The sequence below is a fragment of the Copidosoma floridanum genome, unplaced genomic scaffold (genome assembly GCF_036245765.1).
Source record: "Copidosoma floridanum isolate Cflo_tuat_1 unplaced genomic scaffold, Cflo_Japanese_pri ptg000019l, whole genome shotgun sequence".
Lineage (NCBI taxonomy): Eukaryota > Metazoa > Arthropoda > Insecta > Hymenoptera > Encyrtidae > Copidosoma > Copidosoma floridanum.
The window spans coordinates 16,094,714-16,117,636 of NW_028321896.1; the positions used below are offsets into that span (position 1 = coordinate 16,094,714).

The window sequence follows — 22,923 nt, forward strand, 5'->3', positions numbered from 1 at the left end:
AATTGCAGAGCAAGCGAGCAAATAAAAAAAAAAAAAAAAAAAAAAAAAAATGTCCAATGAGGAGCACATGGCAAGTGAATAAAAATCAAGATATAAGCCACTATAACTATTTTTAGGTCCGCATGACTGATTCAATGGCGGCACAATTATCTTCCACTAAATAATGCCTCTGCTCTTTCTTGTAAAATAAAAATTTGAGATTTAATAGGAACGAAAACAAATAAATTTATCACTATGTATTGTTGTAAAAATAGCCTTTCCAGGCTGAAAGTATGATGGATAAATAAAATTATTTGTTCAACCTGTTCTTTTGTATTTCACACTGCAACAAATAAACTTAAGAAATTCATAGTGAGTCTTCTTTGTGAGGATAACTTTCATGACTCAAAACACTTTTTTCTGATGTAATTTATAGTAAATTTTCTTTAGAAATTTAATTTATTACATTATTACAGTTTTTAAAGTACGTTTAAGTTTGCAAGTAAACTTTTCACTTATCTTTCTAACCATTCCCTTCGAAGTTGTTCCTTAATTGTTTCCTTGTCTAGTTTTTTAGGATTGTTGATAAAATCTTCTGTTGCTTTATATCTTTTTTCATCGATTTTGGGAAATACCATAAGCTTTCCATTTTCATGAAGGTATGTGCTTACAGAGTCTTCATTGTCAGGAAGATTTTCCGGTAATTGTATAGGTGTGACTTTAATCAAATGTTTTATCTGCCAGAGCATAGCACATATTTCCGGAGTGTTTTTAACAATGGTGGTTTGTTTCTTTCTATTCTGTAAGAATAATTTACAATCGTTTTACTTTACACCTTGAACCTTAAATTTTGGTTACTTTATCACAATTCATTACAATTTAATGTTTTACCTCAACATCAAGATGCATTTGGGCAAGTATTTTTTTATGCCAATATGGATTTCCCTTAACTTTTTCTACACGTTCTACTAGCAGAAGTTTTGTTGGTGTGATTGGTGGGTCAACCTCATTTTTGTGTCTATTACAAAACAAGTTTTAATCAAAAACGTTATCCCCAAAAAGAAAAGTAAGCTACACATTGAATAAAAACTGCCCACGTAATAACATTACCTTGGGAAATAAGTTACCAAACCATACTTCACACCATCATTTTCTTTCCAGACTTTTGGAGTACTTCTGTATACTTTGGTACGTATTTGATTGAAAAACACTTGTACTGGTCGTAGCATTGTTTCACTGAACATGCTATGTTTATAAAATATTGGTAAAATTATTCACAGTGCTTCAGCATACTAGCTCGAATCTTTATTGCACCTACACAAAAAAATAGTCTTGTTTCTTCACGTGTTCAATTGGCGCAGTGAAATAAATTATTTTTATTTATAACAACAACAACAACAACAACAACACGAATTATTTATAACAGTGCACCATTTGGTGCCCACTTTCGTTTAAACAGAAATTGAGGGTTATGTTGATGGTCGTCTGCTAAAGTGTACTTATTACGCTTGTAAATATATATATATTTCGTTCATCAAAGAATCAGTCAGCGCAATCTAGCGGACAATTATTCTCGTTTCTGTTTTCTCGCAAATAATCGTCCGCTAGATGGCACTGATCAATTGTTGCGCGGCTGAGGCTGAGATGATAATATATATGTATACACACACAAGAGCGAAGGCCGCGCGACCGCCAACGATTTTCGAATTTTTCGATATACTTGAACGCAATACAACCAAACTTTAGCGATACACTCCTATGTCAAAACAACCGACGCACCCTATATGTTTACGATTTTGAATTGGCTGTATTGTTTTGGCCTGCGTCTTATATAGTTTTGTGTTTTGTTTAATTATCTAAGTGCAATTGTTAATCATCATCTTCTCGGTCTTAATTTATTCGCATACGAATCAGTTGTTTTTCAAGCATTGACTTGACCGTTGTTTCTTTTTGTTAGTTGAGTATTTTATTGATAATTGACAACGCAACTCTGTGGTGAAAGATGGCCGGAGCTAACGATTTTGAGATGATGCTGAATAATTTTCTAAAATCTGCCGAGAACATCATTACTCATTTTGGTGAGTTTTTGGAGGTTATGCGGTTTTGTTTTCAATAAAAAGTTTTTCAAAACTATTTTTTGATCGTTTATTCAATTCAAAACAGACGATGACAAAGTTGTCAGGAATCAGCTTCTGGACAACTTGCATGTTTATGTGAAAAAATGCTGCTCCAACAGTTTGAGGGTAAAAAAATTTTCCACTGCCTTCAGAGAAGTGTTTCAGAACATTGATGCAGAAAATACGAATTCGGACGATATAATAAAGTTATTTAAAGTAATTACATGTTATTTTGTATGATGGATGAACTTTTTCATATTATACGTCTGTATGTTTTACAATTTATTGCAGGAAAAGAAAAACGAGCTTCTTGATTATGAGCCAGATGTATCTCAAAGCTCAAATTTTGAAGAATTTTCCCAACAAATGAAAGATCTCGCTAACAGTAAGTTATTTTGCGAGTGATACATTTCACTCGTGTTGTAGTACATTTTATTCTAATGTACTTATCAACAGGTGCGGATGGAGTGAAAAAGAGGTCAGCTCATGAAGATGATGATATTGAAATGACACAAGATGATGTTAACGTAATCGATCCATTTACAAAGAAACGGATGACTGATCCACTGAAAAATAAAACATGTGGTCACATTTATGATCGTGAGAGTGTAGTCCAAATGCTCAAATTAAACGATAAGACGAGGTCAGTATCTTTATGATGAACAATTTAGTAAAGAGGATAGAAACAAATATGATAAACTCTTACTGAAACATCGTCGTTTTAATTTTAGGTGTCCAGTCGTAGGATGTAGCAACAAAGAATCTATTGATTTAAATAACATGATTCCAGATTTTGTTACAAGAAAATTCTTACATGATAACCCAGCATAGATGACACTATCATTTTCTTTGTTTATCTTTAAGCGTTAGCAATAATTATATTAATATAATAAGAAACTTGTTCTAATCAATAATGCGATTAAAATTAAGGTTTGATAATTTATTGCAATAAGTATTAAGACGTTTAACATTTAAGGATCGCTCACTCTTGTAGAGGCTTAAAGATCATACATGAACATTGTGATTCTGTCAGACAATAAAATATGACGTTTTTTCTTACAAACTGCTTAGATTGTTTTGAGTACAATTTAGAGCCAACTTCACGCTCTTGAATAACCAACAACAATCTCAACATCCGAAATAATAAATAATTTAGTATTATGTTTACATGTAGGCTATGTTTATACTCTCATTATTGATGTATTGCATTGTACTCTGTGTAACAACTTGTCAAGTATCTTTAGAACGTAACTGCAGCTTTGACCACAAATTATTGGAAAACGCCTCTCACTCAGTAAAACCAAGGAATCATGAAGGCAAGTTGTTACTACTGCACTTGTGTAAAACCAATCATTTCAACACCGTAAGTGTGTCTTGAATCAAAAACTAATCCAACGGTATCAGACGATAACAAGCAATGAAAAATGTTAAAACATTATTTCTCAAAAGATATACGACGTAGCTGCTCCGAGATCTGAAGAGAGGAGCGCCTGGACTAGCAATCCAACAGGACGAAGGCTCCTGTCTCTCTTGTACTACGATGCCAGTGTGGACGAGAAAATGTTGCCAGCTAAAAACGACAAAACGGAAGATCCAGGTGGCATGGACGATTACGACGATGACTACGAGGACAAGGAGGCCGAAATATCGTACAACGAGCCGGTGACCGAACAGCACGACGACGAGGACGACGACGACGAAGAGGACGACGATGGTTAGTACTAACTTTGGGCTCTGTTTCCTTGCGTTTTTCCAGATGCACAGTCGGAACGAGAGACCGAGAAGACAGTGGAACGTGATTAGGGTCGACTACAACGATCCACTGATCGACTATCTGAATCGCCGACTGACCGGACGGAGAAAAACGAGGTCGATGGGGACTAGGACCGACTGTGAGGTGCTCACCACGCAAGAACCCTACTACCGGGATTACGGTGAGATTGGGTCACTCTTGGTTGTTATTTCTTGCTGATGTTTATTTAATCAAAGTTGGATGATTTTAAATTGCTGGATGGGATTTGGTGATTTGTGGATATCTTTACGTGCGTTTCAGACCCAGAAGAGAACATCGATCTCTCCTCTACTGGGATCAACGAGCCGACTGTCTTGCTGCTGATTATTTGCAGCGTCTGTACTTACCTGTACATCTTGTAACTGTGGATATATTTTTGATCGATGTCAGGACGCATGATCCTGAAAAACTACAACTGTACCCGATCGACAATACAAATTGGTATCTGATAAGTGAGATCGTTTATTTTGAATAGCCGTACATCTTCGCGGAAGGCGATGGAGCCGTACAATGGTTAACTTTTGCACGCGAAGTAATTAAGCGTTTGTATCGTGTATATACATCTCGTGCAGGCGTATTGGCCGAATCAAAGATGCCATTGTGCCGGAGTTGGATGGCGAATTGACGATAATTGGTTGAGAGGGACGGAGGCGTCTTCTGCGAAGTTCTTTGCGGTTTTAATTGGCGATGACGCGCGCGTATGTACCTAAATAACTTGAGATTGACGGGCGAATCAACTTCCTCCCTACTTTATTTTCTTCACAAAGACAGTCGCTGTATCATACGTGCGCGTACAGAGACGGCGTGGCTTTTTTTAGGGAATACTTGCTCGGATAGCTCGGTTGTTTGGTACTTACTGGTGAGTTAATTTCAATACGATTGGAATAATTGCGGCTCTCGATAACGGGACGATTGATTTCGAGTACACGTATTTCGTTGGGCCAAGGGTAAAAGAATTTTACTTTGTGAAAGATATTTAGGAATACAATGCAAATTTCTTGTGAGATTTTCACTGGGATGATTTGATATTTTCAGATTTGCGGGATAACAATGAACTTTCAACCCTGGATCGCGTGGGCCCATTAACGAACACGTACAAACTGTAAAAAATACTCCGATTCCCTCCTAAAAAGTTGAAACTCTGTTTTACACCGAAAATATAGACTTTGGAGATAATCTTGTAAAAACACATTAGTAAAGATCCCATTGTAAGTAAATAGAAAGTAATAATGGTCAAATTAATATACGGGAGCAGTGTTGTTACCAAAAATTCACGGCATGACGTACCGTGACCCAATCGAGTCAAGCTCGAAGAAATGATAAAATCCGAATCGATAGTCGGAACCTCTCCCACGCAACAATATACGCATTACGTACAGAGACCGAGAGTCCAAGGTCCCATATCATAGGCGGTACGACAATATACTTGATCGTTACGTCGGGCTATTGAAAATTCGTCCCTCGTACCCTTATACGCTTGTGTACGCGTAATTTGGTAAATACCAAAGCCACCACCCACCGGACAACACCGACCTATTCATACATAACATTGTATATATACATTTCATGATAAACGAACGCGCGAGCGAAGAAACTTCGAGTGGTTTTTGCGTCGAGCTCGTGACGCAAGTACAACAATATATATTATTATGTACTTGGGTCACGCGGTAACGATTGCTCGATCTCTGAATAATAAACCCACGGATTCATTAATCGTGTACCTAGCTATACGCAATCATTAAAAGTATTATAAATACATAATATTTGTGTGTTGTGCATGATTAAAAAGAGTTTTTTTTTTTTTTCACCTTGACCATGGAAAATGGCCAAACGACCATGCACGCATTTATGCACACGGGATGAGCTCTGCAGAGTTGTGCGTAACGCGATCCCCCGCAAGGAGGTCGCGTCCCTTTGCTGCACGTGTATACATTACGCTGAAAGAAAGCTTAAACTTATATAATTATGTAGCGTGCATATGTGTAGTAGTGCCGTACTGCTCATATGCGTGTGAATTACGGAGACGCGTGCGGATATATCTCTCAGGGAGCTTAAGTCGCATCGTGAGTGTAAGTGTACACATATATAATTATATGCGCATTGCAAGTGTCAGTGACCTTTATACAGTTTTTCCATCATATACCATGTGTATGCATATACAGACGCATTGTATTATGGATTTGTATTGACAAGATTTGCTCGCTCGTGTTGTTCTTTGTTTTCTTTTTGCCTAAGACGACTTTCCTTTGTTTCGCTTGAGGGGTTTCATTGATGTCTGGCCGTCAGCTGCAGTGAACGCCTGCGAGGGGTTGTTTTTGGAAAGTCATCAGGTATATGGGTAGGGGTACACATTTTAGAGGAAAAGACGGAAAAGTTATGCAACGATGAAAAAAATTGTCGCTTTGACTCGTGTTTAATGAATTACGTGTAGTGGGTACTTTATTAATATACGCGCAGATAAACAATTTGTATGACTTTTGTACCTGCGCAATGAGTACATATATAAACATTTTCTTTTTTTCGGAATTCAGGATCTTTCTTTTCTTTTTTTTTTTTTTTTTTTTTTTTATGAGCAAAAAAAAATAAGGAGCGATATAGAAATGAGCTTTGGCGAAATCAAATGTATTTGTATCGTTTCTTCTTTGCTTTTCCCTTGCAAAGTATAAGGTGACGTATGTATAAAAAGTGGCAGCGATACATCGTCTCGACGTATAGGTAAGAAACGTCGTCCCAGTTGTAGCCGAGGCGCGATGTGCCGAAATGCAAATACAGTGTATAAAAAGAAGAGGAGAAAGACTGGATGGAGGAAAATCACCATAAAAAACAAATTTATTGCACACCATTAAGCATTTTTATACCCATGAGCTGATTTACCTATGGCATCATTATATACATACTCATTCGGTGCTGCGGGTATGTATGTGTACCGTTGTAATTGGACTCGAAGGGGTACATTGTGTAATGCATACAGGTGGTACTCGAGTAGCTGCAATACATTACTCAAGGAGCTACTCGTGCTGGGGACTTTTCAACCACATCTCGTATAGTTGTTCTTTTATTTATATTTAAAAAAAAAAATAAAAAAATAACCGATACAACAACAGTTCAAATTCCAATGAAATGTCGTAATCTGGATGTATCGAGCATTTAACGAATCGCAAATTCCACGTAATTACGTAAAAGTCCGACAAAACGATACTAATTACCCACGTAACGGTCGAACCTTCAAAGGAAAATACACATCCAATCAAAATCCACAACAATGTGCACACGTGACGTAACGGCTAACGCGCTCGTCCCAAACTCCGTGTACTTATAATTCTGCGAACGAAAGCAAAACAAAAGTAATCTAAAGAAAAAAAAAAAGAAATAAAATCCATTGCTCATACCTACACGAGTCCTAGTGTCGGTGCAGCACTCCAAGTTGGCTCTGCCAAAGCTTAAAAGGTCCTCGGGTGGAGAGGAGAGGTCATTATCGGGGACGAAGGTATACCCACACCCTCCGCCGGGTATACATACGCACCCACGCCCCCTGAGACCATACGTATATGTACGTAGTTTTACTATACAGAGCCTCTCCTGAGCCACCAAAGTGCAAGATAGCCAAGCGAAAAAACACATCTATATACGCGCTCTCCTTCTTGGCTCCTCGCTTTTGCTCCCATTACACGCTACTTGTGCATATACACATTATACAATACACGTACAACTTGCCTCTTGAGGAAAAGCTCGAGGACGCGCGCATCCTGATGCAGTTTCTCTCGCTTTGTACTGTGGACCTGAAAGGTACCCCCATCCCCGTGTGACGGGTGTAATAGCTCCACACAAAAGTGCATCGGAGCACTTGTACATGACACGGGGGCTGCCTATAACTGTCGCGGTTGATCGTTTTATGTAGTCCTTTGATGACGAAAACTGGCTTTTGTGAACAGTTGACGGGGCTAATATACATATATAGTGATGTCGAACGACAGATATTTCGTGTGTGCTATTTGTTATTTATCTATCGAGTATATATAATTATGATCAATTGACAGCAGGATATATACGTTTGTGTGGATGTGGAAATAGTTACACATACAATTATTTTAATGAAATGTATGTTTGCCTTGTACTACTATCGTCGTGGACGGTTTCCGCAGTCCATCCAATTGAGAAAATCGGTATCATGAATTCTGGAATTTCGCGCCCGTGAAACCGATCAAGGTACCTGTACCTACTATAAGTATATATTATATTTCGCAGTAGTACTCCTCCAACAAAATGAAGGATATAATATCACTGATGTACAGATGGCATCGTCGAGGAGAAAAGTGAATTTGCCCTTACCGATCATCGCACTGGCTGATGTATTATTGTGATCTGTGAGAACTTGGGGATGAAAAAATACACCCTGCACACATGCCAAGAGTAGCGAGAGAAAATCCACGTACATCCTGCAAGTTACATTTGTATATTATATTGTAATACTTATCGTGCGTACGGAGCACGACCGCGTCGGAGGCCCACCATCACCGAGCACCGATCGCGAAAACCACAAGAATACTCATATAATATATATATATAGTACTCGTATAGAAAAGAAAGAACTACTCTTTTGAAGGGGGGAATGGAATGGAATGGAAAGGGGGGGGTCGGCGCGCATTAGTATATAGCGTGTACCACGTGGCTTTGCCGAAAGTGGGGGGGAACCCGCGGCCGGCTCGCTCGACCGCTGATGGCACCAGTGCACGGCTTTAGCCGGACAGAGACGGCGCGAGAACGTTTAAATGCTGCCGCTCTCTGCAGTTGTGTATATACATATACGAGCAAGAAGGCAACATAGGCCGTCGAGCGAGAGCTGCGGAACGCGGCGGAGTGGAGTCAGCGACAGACGCCGCTCTCTAAAACTCACGAGCATCAATATACAGTGACTGCAAGCGGCTAGCTCTTGGGTACGGGTGTGTGTGTGTGTGTGTGTATCGGTATTCGGTGCATCAGTCGCGGGTTATCGGTGCGTGTGAAGTGGAGGAGGCGGCTTTCCCGTTGCACGCGTACGTTCATATATAATATAGTTTACCTCCTCGATTGCACATATATATTTCGGGAAACGATAGCGACGCTTCGTGTCTGAATTGTTGTGAAGTTCAGTACTGGCCGACCTGCTACGGTAATCGTTACACTTGTGTGTATATACGTACCAACTGGCCGAGAAGAAGAAGCGATCAGGTCCGTTGAAAAACAAAAAAAAAAACAAAAAAAAAAAATATACTCACCACTCACCACCTACGTGTAGTATGTGTACGTTGCAGTGTGTTCGAGCGTGAAAAAAAAAGACGACGCAAGCGCAACAGCGCCGAGGGGAATCGGCTCTCGATCGGCGCACCGAGTGTTAAGATATTATAAGTTTCATATACGCTGTGGTATGCAAGCAGTGCAAGTACACACCTGACATATAAGAAGTATTGCAGGTGCATGTACCTATACTTATGATGAGAGAATGTAATCGTGCGGCAATAAAACGATCTCGCGCTTGGCTTTCGGCGGTGAGTTTCATCGTCATCGGGTGCATTGATAAACAAGTACACGAGTGTATGTGATGTACAAAGTGTGTATGCGCGTACCGCGAAAAAAAAAAAAAAATAGATACGTATCCGCGTGTAACAATATGCGGTTATCGTCGGTATCAGCGAGTACCTCGTGCTCTGCTGTTGATCCTGTATATACTCATCCTAGTGTTGCAAAACAAGTTGGCTCATCAACGACAACATCTGCTACTGTTATTCATCAGCCAACGTGAGAGTTTAGCGATGAATGAACGGTACACGTACGTGTGTACAATACATATTACCCGCCATCAGTGCTGCAACGCCGCTGTTTGATACCGCATCTATATGCGCGCGATCGGTTGGATTATCGGTAACATACGCTCTGCAGAGCGCAACGACACCCACGGCGACTCCTCCTGACTTTGGTGTCGTTTTATCTTTTTGTTGTTTTTCGTTCGTCAACTCCTCTTCTTATGATATATTATACAGCTGCCAGTGGATAAAAAACAAATCACCGTGAACCAATGTGGGTGCCTGTATAGTGCAGTGAGGTGTGGTGTGCTCCGAAATAAAAGAAGAAGAAATATATCGTGCCTCGTCTTACACTTTATTGATTACAATATAATCACAAAAATATAAATAAAATAAAAAAAGAAAAAAAAAAAAAAGGTAAATCAGTAGGTACAGCTGGTTGTCGTGAAAGTGTGCATCGGAGAGTGTTGTTGCTCCTTCGAAAGGTGCGTTGTTCTCTCTCTCTCTCGAGTGCATCGCGAGAGGAAGGGTAAAAGGAGGGCATTTAAAGGAGAAGGAGAGAAAGACGAGAGTCAAAGAAAATATACATGTATACGAAGAGGAGGAGGAGGAGGAAGAAGCTGTGCTGAAAAAAAAAAAAAGGGAGAAAGAGAGGCTCCGAGGCGTGTATATATATAATCAACGACCGACGCCAGGCTTCCCTAATACATGTACAGGTAGGTACTGCTGCTTATGGGTACTTAATATTATTCGCCTTCATTCCTCTCGCACGTACTATCCTTTGCTGGCTATACTTATCATCCGCACGTATACACATGTATACATACAACCACGGCCCTCTCTTTCTCTCTCCGTATCCTCGTCGTCTTCGAGAGGAGCAGAGGGAACGCGAGCCCCAGAGATTATATATATATATATATATACCTACACGGCGTGGAATGCACGCTGACAGGTAGGTCGTGTGCTCCCTGCACTAGCTGACGCGTTCCTCATGGCACGGGTAATATATGTATATATACACATGTATCTACTTCCATGTATACCTGCACCTTATATTACGTGCTGTATACTTACAATCTGCTGTGCTATTCCTGGATGGGCCGTTTTTCTTTTTTTTTTTTTTTTGCGAATACACATACATACCTACCTTCTTTCGATCTTTCGTGTGCGTGTTTTATGCCTTCCTTCGAAAGGACTCGTGAGTGCAGTGTGCATACAACTAATTTATAGACGCGGTGTGCCAACGCACAATACGCGCAAGGCTCCTTTTCCTTGCGTATACGATTTTCTTTTTTTTTTCTTTTTTTTTTTTTTCTCTTTTTGCACGTCACATGTAGCTACATGTGTTTTTGTTTTAAAAAATGGGCTATTCTACGTATACGTGACAGACAGATTTTCTTTCCTTATCGTCTAATCGGTAGAGTGTAGATTTATGATAAGGACGCGAGTGGAGTTTGCAAAAAATTGTTCGCGACAAAAATCGTTCACGGTCGCTGGATCGCAATAACCACAGGTACAGGTATACCTATTGCAGTCGTATCGGTATCTAAGATCGTTACAAGATAATTATACATAAAGTTTTTTCGTGGCGTCTCTCATCCGATCAGATGTAATAATCAAACGTGATTCTTCTTTTTTTGCTTCCATACCCCAAAAAAAAAGCAATCCAATCGCAATTAAATTAAGATTACCGCGTACGAAAGTGACATAAGATTACCGCGCGGTCTATCAGCTACTTTGTGTTATCTCATCCAAATGATTCGGATTAGTTGGATGTATGCTCGTATCAACTTTTCTCTCGGTGTATCGCAATGATCGGCAGCAGTATCGGTATAGGTGTTCCACATTCCGTGACGTTTAAATTATATCAATGCTTATCTCCGCACACGCGGGTGGGGCACAAAAACACTCACACTACCTACAAGAGCTTGTCTTGAAAAAAAAAAAAAAGAGCTTCGATAATGCGAGCGTCGCCTCGATAAAAAAAAAAATAAAAAAAAAAAAAACGTTCAGTATGGCATCTAACTAACCGGATGTAAACAGCGCGATATTAAAAATGGAGGAGAAATATAAATGAACAGTTAAAGGATTTGGTAATCAATCGAAAGATTGCGAATACATGACTTTTTATCATGAAACTTTTAAGAGTTTTTCGAAAGGATGTGCCATATAAAATTTGAGATCGGGTTGATGGGCAAAATCATAAAATATGTTTGTAAATCTTAACACTTTGGTACATTTAACTTGAAAAAAAAAATAGCAACTTACTTGTGGTGCTAAATGAATTGATTAAAAAAAATTTCCTGCAGACTTTTGTTGATAGATGCTGTAAAAATATTTCTGAAAATACATATAAACACGTACAACAAAGTATGGTATTTGTGTGTATTCAGATATTCGATGTAATTTTTTGAAAGCATCCACAGCATATCTGCTGAATTGCGTCTTTGACTTCAAAGTCCTCGCGTGTAAGTGCACACTAAAACATCTTAAATTTCTCAGAATCATGTAGTATACAAGAAGTGGTGGTACATACACCATACGACGACGACGTTGAAAAAAAAGTAAAAACCTCAGATCATGTATATTGCCGGTGGATTTAAATTTAGGCATAAAGTGCAGGAGGGAGAATTACAGAGACAAGGTCTGTCTACAGCTCGTACTTATTTTTGAGAGTATAAGACGGTGTATAAATAAATAATATATCCTATCGTATAAATAGAGACGTAGAGAGAGTACCATGCAACTGTCCGTCTCTCGTATTATTAAACAATACTATGCAGGGAATAAAAAAAAACTCTACTACGTCTTTACTCGTACACAATTATATACACAACGGAAAAAAATATCATATTATAAAGACACATGTCTGTAAGAGCAAGAGTCTGAAAAATTCAACACTTTCAATGATGCACCAGCACAGTTCGCTATACTCGCGTAAAGTTTCTCTCCTCAGCGAAATACGAACTGCACCACACACACACGCGGAGGTAGCAAAAAAAAAACCAGAGTAGGATAAGAAAAAGTCTCCTGAGGCAGCTTTCCTTCTCCTCCTCGGTTTTCCCTCGCTCTCTTTGTTTGCGTTCACGTTTTTTTTTTTTTTTTTTTTCTTTTTTTCTTTTTTTCACTCCTTCATTCGTCCGGCTGCATGGAAGCCAAGGGTTTCACGAGCATACACAGCTGATTATCCGGGCGCCGAGCCTCGGTGTCGTCGTATAGTTGTTGTTGTTCTTGTAGTCGATATACACAATAGAATACTCTCGATGCACGCGCCCCCCAACCCCACATCCACCGGCGCGTTTCCGCTCTTTCGTCGGCCAACTACTTTACTACTGCTTTGTTTTCCCCACAACGTGCACGATGAGTTGAGAGGGAATTAACAGCTAAGTCTGATGCCCAACCAACAGTGACCAACACTAAAGCCGTGGATAATGGAGGGAAAGGGAGCACTGGCAGAGGAAATAAGACGTGCCAACGACTGTAGCGTTGAGTTTTTTGGAGGGTTGGCTTTTTATTTTTGTTACTTTTACATCACCAGCTATAGTACATTGGAAATATATGATGAGGATTCGTAAAAAAAAAAGGTGTAACCAAGTAGTTGACGTCTCAAAGACTGATTTTACTTGACGAGTTTACCTATTAATGGATATGAGGCGCCTCGGGCACTATTACGTCTCATCCCTTAAATTGTTCAGCTTCGAGGTTATTTACATATCTACGTCACCTTTTCCTTGTTAAAATCAACAGTAATGTTATATTGATTACTTCATACGCACAGAAAAAATTCCCTTTCTTTGCAGCTGCTTCCACAGAGCCAATAATACCTACGTAGAAGTTACCTGTTGCTCAAAAAAAAACAAAAACAAAAAAAAAACAAAAATTGCATCTTCGTGTACACGCACTTATTTGTATATTTACACCACACATCCTGTTCGATATCTGTATAATATATAAAATTGTATACTTACACAAGTGCACAAAAGGTCGTCGTACCTTTCCTTCACGCCCGATGGAGAGCTCTCGTGAAATTTTTCGAGATTTTTTATTGCTTACCTCGCGTCATTTGGTTTTTTCTCTCTCTCTCTCTCTCTCTTATTCCCAAAGTTGCGTCTCGAAAGGAAGAAGAAATCGACCCGTTTCGTGTACGGGATATACATGTTAATACACGCAGTACAAGTACGCGCTCCGTTAGGTGGTTTCGTTTTTCAGGTGCGAGGAGAGAATCACAAAAAATGAAGGAAAAAAAAAAAAACATGCCTCCTTCCTATAAAAACAGTATTAAACGTATTATACGTACAATATATACAAACCTAACGGTGGTGCTGTTTCACTAACCTTGTGGATAGTACGATAGTACGTGCATGTATTATATACGTCATACCGATAACGAGCACCAAAGTGGACCGAACGCGATAACGAGATATAAATATGTCGATAGTCGAAAACGAGACCTCCCACCTCATAATAACGGCGGGCTACAACACAGACATTAGTGAATCAGTGCATGCCTACGTTGGAATTTTCGTGTTGGCTCGTCACACGGAGCCGATAATGATGTTAGCGGTCACTCGCGTATCACAGTTAACTTAGTGTCTTTCCGACTTTTCGTATCGAAGCGCATATATATAACCTGTACTCTCTTGCAAAAGCTGCGATCAAAAAAGTCACCAAAATTCAGAGTGATTTTTTTTGTGTTTGATACTCGCGTGGTGCGTATGCTTCTTTGACGAAGGTGTGTGCAAGCATATATTATATACGTGGACGTGGATAAGGACATGGCTTCTTCTTCTTCTTCGTGTTCTTTTGAGTGAATCATCCCATAAGTAGTTGGTAAGAGAATTTGTGTATGTATATTTACTTTTCCTCTGAGGTATCGGCTCTACACGTATACATGGGTTTGGGAATTCCATGCCTAATGTGTTCTAAAGTGATTTTTTTCTTTTTTTTTTTGGTAGGCTTTGTTTTAAAATTAAAATACCGAATTGACAATTCCTCGGTCGACGAGTTAACGAGGCCACAATCATTCCCGAACACGATTTACGTAAGGTATACGACTGATTTACAAAAGTTTATAATTTTGATCAATTATACATAGATACAATATACGTACATCTACACCTATACTCTATTATCATTTACATTGCGTTAACGGAGTATAAGTATACATACTTAACTCAATTAGCGCCGTACATCCGAGGCGTTACTTTCGAATTACAACTCAACGGCCAAAGAGTTCTAAAATGCGCGGTCAATTAATTTGACTCCAAAAAATTATCCTCGTACACACTATATTACATTCGATACTCGCGTTAATACACATACCTACCCATAAATACTTACCTCGTTGGGCGTAGAAAAGCAACGAGCGTTCCACAACAGGTTCATTATAATGTATACACACGTATTATTATTATTATTATATCATTCCGCGATCAATCTTTCGTATATTATTACACTCGAGAAAATACGTACATTCGTTATCATGACAACTCGTATATACATGTATGTAGGCCTTGAAGAGAAGAACGAAAAAAAAAAAAAAAAAAAAATATCAATCGTCGTCGTAGACGGGGCGAATTCCGCGACTGGCATGTATGCCTTTGGATGTATAGGTACTAAAAAAGAAAAAAAAAAAAAAAAACAGACTAAGTGTATTAGACGGGACCGAAAGAAAAAGAGAAAAAAAACAGCGAACCTGTGTATTTGCAGAGAGAGAGTTGCGTAATAAAAGAGTTGGGGGGCCGGAGGGGAAGGGGGTAGTAGATACAATGGTCAATTGCGATCGGCTCGTTTTAAAGCATTGTACACACACGGCTACGTATACATACGCGCGTTTGCGACGACTCCTCTACGAGTGCACGCGTACATAATATGCATTACTCATCACTTAAGTGAAAATGCAAATAATCGTTCCGCGCCTTGTTGTTTAGACTGGCGTCAGGTGGCAAATTGCTGATACTATACACAGCGAGGCAGGGAAGGGGAAGAGCTCGTTTTGTTGATGAAATTTTAATACCAACGACGCATACCTTTGTTTTTTTTTTTTTTTTTTTTTTTTATTGACTCGTCGCACTTGCATTTATAAAGTTATAGATTAAATTAATCAATATCCCAGGTATATGTATATTTATTACCACTCGGTACGGATGACAAGAAAATCTCCATTAGTTTCGCTCTCGTTAAGAGCGCATTTGGAAACATCACAAACCATTAAGTGGAGCTCGAACGGTATGTGCGCCAGGAATTAATCTCGCGTGTAAACAACAAAATGTTAATTAGATGCTCGTCTTCTTCTATCCCCTGCGCGTACACGTATATTTTATACAATTAGCGGGGTAGCGTCGAAACTCATTGTCACAGAGCGGATCGAATGGAAACGCGTTGCGCAATGGCTATTTTGTTGATGTCCCCGAGGGAGCGTTTAGCCTAGTTTAGCTCTCGATCTCTCTTGGATGTACGGAAGCTGTTCTCTTTTTTTTTTTTTTCTCGATTGTTACTTTGAATGACGGAAAAAAGAGCTCTTGCTCGTATACGTATTTCCTTCTAGGCGAGCTGCTGAAAGTTTGATTCAAAATCTCTCAAGTGTTTTTTTCTCGACAATAATAAATTAATGTAACATAGTTATAATTCGAGTGACGTGATTGTATAAACTTATCGCGTAATGCGTGCAAATAATGTGATTACATTGAATATTGCTATTCTCATTTCCAAAGCAACATATATTTGAAAAAAACAAAAACTCGGATATATTCAGTTATACCTTGTGCGCGCAAAATTTTTTCCTCAAATATAACGAAACCCAATGGAAATATATTTGTCACCGTCGAGGTGTGCGCCGATGCACGTGTCGTGTATTGCTGATGCTACTGTACACGCTCAACATTCACGTGGTATACTTATATGATATGCACAATGTTGTATGAACAAAAGCTCGAGCATGCATACATATATAAGATAAGATCTTATTCCTTGTCTTATAACAAATAGGGGCAATAAGTTGTATTATTGTTTATGTATACGTATACAGTTAGATTGCTCTCGCGTAAAATCACTCAAAAAGTGTCTCGAAGAAGGCGTGCGCTAATTATAGCCAGGTTCCCCACACGCGAGGAAGGACAAGAAAAACGAAAAATACTCGTCATACCCAAAGAGTCTCGCGCGAGGGGAAGAAAGCAAGAGATTGCGCGAAAAAAAGCTTCCCCACACGTATACAGAGTTGTTGTACCTATACGAGTACAACAGCAGCAATAACACGAGATACATCTATAGGAAAAAAGGGCGCACTGAACAAAAAAGTCGTCTCAAATTTAGAGAGGGAAATACCATACGTCACGCATGTAACGCAGTCGTGAATTTCTCGTGAACGTTATAATATACAAACTCTCTTCCTTTTCGTATATTTCAATCTAGTTGGTAAATATTTGCAAAGCCCGAACAATACCAGTGCCAAATCGTGCGAAGACCTTCCTCCTTGTGACTCTCTTCTCTTATTCCCATACTAGCAATTGTAGCAGAGCCATCAGGTGCGTGGATTATTTTTTTTCTCCGCTGCGTTAATTCTGTGTGCCTATACAAGTATATACCTATGTATACGTAGATATAAATACAATGAGTACTGTGCTCGGGGGTCCCACGGAAATTAATGTTATTTGCCTGTAAGTACACGTGTATAAAACCCTGGGGTTCGTGAACTCGGTGGTGAAACCGCTTTCCATCGGCGCGTATACATACAAGGTGTAATTTGAATTAAATAAATTATCCAAAGCTCAATGTCCATAAAACTATGGCCTTTAAAACATTAAGCCACGGGTACGTGGGGCTGTATTAATCGTTCGATGTCCCGGTATGCGTTTGCAGGAAGGTAATTAACCATCGCGACTCCCCTTTCGCGCACAAATGCTGTAGCGATAACAGAAAAAAAAATAGTCGAGCGAGCGTTGTAGCGTTCGTATATTATATGGTTACAAAGAGAACCGAGGAGGAGGAGGAGGAAAAAAAAAAAAGAGCAGCGGAGCTCTCGGACTTCCGTTTGGAATTATTAATCCTGTACGCCCCCTCTTTTCTCCCTCTGCTTTTGTTGTTCTCGTTAATTGTCCGTTCGGCGAATCAAGTGGGACAATAAGCCGATAAATACTTACATCGGAGTAAGGTGGGAAAACTTGCAGTGTTGTTGTTTTTTCTCGTGATTATAGATGGATTTTACCGGCTGTGTTGCGGACAGCGACAGATACAAAGAAAAAATGCTAAAACTAAATAGAGAAAAATAAAAGGAATCCTTCGTTCTCCCCCGCATAACTATACAATATTTGTACAACAATCACAATCACGTGAGCCTTTTAAAATTTAAATTTCAACGGCGAGTCGATCACTGCTGCTTATTGTTAGTGATTTCCCCCACGATCGTGTACAGTAAAGTACATCCAGAAGCAAGCGTACCTACAAAGAAAGTGAGCAAGAAATAGAGAGAGAAACACAAAATAAAAATGTATACATATACTTGCACAGAAGACTACATAATATATAGTCGCTATAGCGAAGAGGAAGGAAGAAAAAAAAGAAGGCCCCCTCGGGATGCGCTGCTCCGTCGCGGTATAAGCAGGAAAAGGGGGATTCACACTCGGCCGGAGCCGCTAACGAGTGCAGCCCCGCTTATGTTATTACTGTCCCGATGCGCGCGGCTAAAAACTGACGAAACGAATTCCACACGGAACGAAAAGCCATAAGAAATCGCGTAGGCGTTGTTTAATGGATTATAATCGCGTATACGTGCGTGGCTCGTAATAATACAAAAAACGCTCTTTTCTCCACTTTTTTGTTGTTGTTGTTGTTTACTTCCCGCAAGGTATATGTTACTTCTGTTGTGCCAACGAATATTGACGTTTCAGGAAAAAAAACGTGGTTCCATTCACGTAAACTTGCTTGTATTGTATTATTGTTATCACTAATGTAAATTTCGATCGATATATCAAAAGATTTCAAGTCGTAAGTTTAATCGCAAGTTTTCACCATTTTTTTTTTAGTCGTAAGATTTCCAGTCGTATCAAGTATTTAGTCATAAGTTTTTGCCGTCTCGGCCAACATCACTCACATGTGCTGGTGATACACTCCATGTATATATGTACGTAAATTAAAATAACCTGTCCAAGTAAAAAAGCACACCTCTGCCTCTTTATATATATATATCCATCATCAGCAATGAAAAAAAAAAAAAAAAAAACACATCTGCAAAATGTATATTCTTACACGACGCCCAATCCATTAACCATCATCTTAATTTCCATTGCGCAGGAAAGAAGAGGAATGACGGAAATAAAATAAGAGAGACCTTTCGACCCTCCTTGGGCCCAACGCTGATCACCACGAAAAAGGAAAAAAGGGGAAAAAAAAAAAAAAAACATAACGCATGAGTAGTGCGGGGGTGGGAGGAGATGAGCGAGGCAGCAGGAGCCGAGGAGGAGGAAGCGTCAACGAGTTTCGGTAGCTACTGCGGCACCAGCGAAACCAACAGCGACATGGGACCGGAGATGGACCTGGCGAACCGACCTAACCCCTGGCTTCCGGCCTACGGCTTTCAGATCCAGCATCACAACTTTCAACCCACGCACGAGGATCTACGCGCTAACGGTTCGTTGACTCTACCTCCTAATACCGGTTTTTCCTCCTTTTTTTTTTTTTTTTTCTTTTTTCCACGTACCCTCTCTCGGATTATACAGCCGCACTCCCCCTCCGATCGCAGCTAATTTTAATTCCCAACTCGTATAGGTATGGTGTATACGTTTTGTTCGAGCGCGCGACACCGCGACGAGCCGCATAATACAATAACATTACGAACGCGCGCTCACGCTTATATATATATATATGTATATATACAATAAGGTGAAAGTACAATGTGCATTCGTTTGCCACTGGGGAGTTATTACTTGATTGATTTTTCGATCCATCTTTGAGTTTGTCGATCCCCCAAACCGCGATTTTCTTTCCGGTTAATTTTACGTCTACACTCTATTGCAAAATACTGTCATCGTTGCACATGCTTTTCCCGTGTCGGTTGTGGTTTGTTGACAGATATCATTATACATTAGCCGACTGAGATTTAAATGAAACGCATATAAAGCGGGTATACATTATTAAAAATAAAAACAAAACAAAAATACAGCCGCTTCCGGATCGTATCCCAACTTAGGTACCCAAACTTACGTGCATCGAGCTCTTTCCGGTATACCAATAGTGTATACGTGAAGGTCTGAAAGGCATTCCAGCTCAGACTCTCGATGTTTATTCAAAGAAGTAGGACTAAATTCTTTCTTTTTTTTTCCCCTCTATATGTTTTATTTTGTACTGTACGTATATTATGTGTGTACTCATATTCCGGTCGGGCAACTTGGAGTGATTCACGCGCTCCGCTCAAACAGAGGCTACATGCACCTTTACTGGAAAACTATTTCTTCCTTATACTTTAAAATGGACATGTAGTGAATACTATTTATTATTATTTTTTTTCTATGTATCGAAGAAGGAAAAAAAAGAAAAAAGCTACAATCTTTTATAATACACATTAACTTAATTTGCAAACTTTCTAATGACTTTCGCGATGCTCCCGTCTCTCGTCTGTTGCATTACCGGTATAAGTAAGCCGGCGTGTATACGATGCGAAAGCGCGATAACCACGAGTGCCGCCTCCCCCGACCCCCTCCTCCTGGCTCTCATTACTTAAAAAAGACCGGATGCTGCCCTTAAATCTCGAATGATCTACACAATACCGTCTAGTACAATGTAAACTACAGCTATATGCATATGTATACGTACAGTAGTGCGTCTTTTTTTGCCTCTCAAGACTCCTTCGTAACATTTTTGTTGATGCATTGCCTTGTGTTTTGTGTACGTGTACATAAATATTATGGCGCTCAACTTTCTCGCGATCTATACAGAGCTTCTTTTTTTTTTTTTTTTTTTTCCCTCCGCCTTGGCGATCGGTTGTGCAATCGTGGCTGTTGATACGATTGTTGTGATTTAGTATTATTATTTAATATAATTTCATTGGATAACGAAACAGCAGCGGTCGTCAACGCAAATAAATAAGAATGCGAAAGGTCGTTTGGGTTTGTCGGCTGAATATTAATCTATAAAATAACCGATGGCACCGATCGATCGATCTCGATTTCTTAAAGTGTGTCAATGGACGTGTATATATATGGACGTACTCGCGAACATATGTATGCGTGAGTTTTATTTGTACATTTTACATAAAACTGTTTTATCTTTATGGTAAAGCATTTGACTCGCTGTTTGCATATTAATCGATATTTATGAATTGATTCTATTTGAGACGATTAAAAATGAAAAGACTGGATTTTTCTTTTTTATTCTTGAATTTCATACATAAACAAGTATAAAATTGATTTTAATCGTAAAGCTATGGGCTACACCTGTGGGTATACTTTTACGTTATTGATATTCCAATCGGTGGTGCAAAAAACTTGCAAACAAAGGAAAGTAAAAAAAAAAAAAAAAAATCCCACGTATAGACCCCGTGGAACTTTCAATCAAGTCGAAACCCCATGCCCCGCGGAGCAGTATATACCCTATACCCGACTTTCATCAAAACTTCATCTCAGCAACTATTATTCCTCTCTCAAACGAGCGATCGGTTTCTCTTTTTATCATATATCGCGCAAAACATTTGCATGCAGTATACACCTTTGCATTACCTCCATATGGCCCGCAGCTCAACGAGACCACGCAACAACGCACAACACACTCCCTTCTTCTCCATCTCCGATCCTCCACGCATTGATATCCACGTATTACACTCGCTCGACGCGATCTCGATAAGTCCAGAGTTCTCGCACTTTCGCGTCCGCGGACGTAGTTTACCCAAGTGCGAACAATAGACCCGCTGTGCTGTGGGTCGTCGCCACTATATAACTGCACGTCTGGGAGAAAATCCGCGAGCTGCACGCGAGACACGTGCGCTCCAGATCTTATACGTATAATGTACAAGCACCTCGGTCCATCCGCGTCTGGGCGTCCCCGTGAAATCGTGTATTACGTTAATGACCGCGGGTGTGTGCGCGTATATATAATTACGAGGTTCGGCACGAGTTCCGATTTTACCTATAGAGAGCGAAGTTTGTATCTGCAAGTGTTTATGGGTATCTAGGCTGCACGCGGTGTCTGCCCCCCCCCTCCCCACGGCTTTCCATCCGTGGCTCGGATCGTTAATTAACGAAGGGGAGATGCCGCGTCTTATTTTTGGATTCGGTACGATGGGAAATCAAAATTTACAAGTGTACTCGGTATAATCGCGCGTCTTGGGTATATATATTTATACCGCGCGCGCGTGTAATTATCGTACGCGAGTTGTGGCCTTCGAAGGAAGCGTATACGCGTTTATTGTGGAACCGGATGGGTAATGCGAGTTTTTAATGATGTGCTCTGGAAAAAAGTAATGTTTATGTATATGCCGGTTGATTAATCGCTGCTGCACCTTTGGCTCGAAAACGGAGGACGTCAACGTGACGCGTACTTACTTATGAGTGGAAACAAATTTTTTCATACGACTTGTTCGCACTACGAGTGTGACAAAAGTTGACGTTTTCCTGATGTTGAAAAAAAAAAAAAAATAAAAATCACATGTGTTATATTGTACACAACATCAAATGTGCTACCGAACAAAATGTTTGTTTCTCGTAAAATGATATAAAATACAAAATTTACATTGAATCGTAACAGAGGGAGTTTGCAGGGCTGTGAATTGTCAAAAGAACAAAAAATATGAACCAAAAGAAAAGTCACAAATGGACATCACTGCCAAAACTAAACTCGACTTTTTTGTGGAATCATTCGTGCGCGTACATCTCTCGCGAACCCATTGTACTTATTCGTCCCCCTCCTCTTCTTCCAAGAGAGAACAAAAGCCGAAGAGATAAAACCCCCGGCTACATAAAGGTATATATATATGCAATGCACCGTGGGCTGCGGGAACGCGCTTTACGGCGAAATTCATCCCGAAGCCGCCAATTAGCGTCAAATAACGTCGCGCGTGCACCATCCGCCTCGTCATTTTTATACCCCCCCCCCGTATACAACGCAGCATCGCTCAACGGTACAATGATCTTTCTTTTTTTTTTATTCACCCGGAAATTCTTTTCGCCAAACCATTAGGTACACATGTCATGTTGTACACGTATATGGATATGATAATAAAAAAGACACTCCACGTGTCCTTAATTTTCTAAATTCCTTTTTTTACTTT

General features: G+C 39.7%; 3 protein-coding genes across 3 annotated transcripts in view; 2 read left to right on the forward strand and 1 right to left on the reverse strand.

Moving 5' to 3' along the window:
* Positions 1-260: 260 nt before the first annotated feature.
* On the reverse strand, positions 261-1,453 carry mRpL30 (mitochondrial ribosomal protein L30). Its single transcript, XM_014349001.2, has 3 exons — positions 1,090-1,453; positions 871-997; positions 261-779 (listed from the first exon to the last, which is right to left on the reverse strand). The coding sequence occupies exons 1-3, from the start codon at positions 1,221-1,223 to the stop codon at positions 495-497; spliced, it is 546 nt and encodes a 181-aa protein (XP_014204487.2). The 5' UTR covers positions 1,224-1,453; the 3' UTR covers positions 261-494.
* Positions 1,454-1,737: 284 nt separating this feature from the next.
* LOC106636633 (E3 SUMO-protein ligase NSE2) lies at positions 1,738-3,099 on the forward strand. The gene is made up of 5 exons (XM_014349052.2): positions 1,738-2,057; positions 2,143-2,312; positions 2,388-2,481; positions 2,553-2,739; positions 2,828-3,099. The coding sequence occupies exons 1-5, from the start codon at positions 1,982-1,984 to the stop codon at positions 2,925-2,927; spliced, it is 627 nt and encodes a 208-aa protein (XP_014204538.2). The 5' UTR covers positions 1,738-1,981; the 3' UTR covers positions 2,928-3,099.
* A 6,067-nt stretch (positions 3,100-9,166) lies between these two features.
* LOC106636655 (uncharacterized) overlaps positions 9,167-22,923 on the forward strand; it is an 82,695-nt gene continuing 68,938 nt past the window's right edge. The window contains exons 1-2 of the mRNA XM_089592653.1: positions 9,167-10,384; positions 18,957-19,292. Of these exons, the coding sequence (XP_089448779.1) occupies positions 19,097-19,292 (196 nt within the window). The 5' untranslated portion in view covers positions 9,167-10,384; positions 18,957-19,096. The remainder of the gene's footprint in view (positions 10,385-18,956; positions 19,293-22,923) is intronic.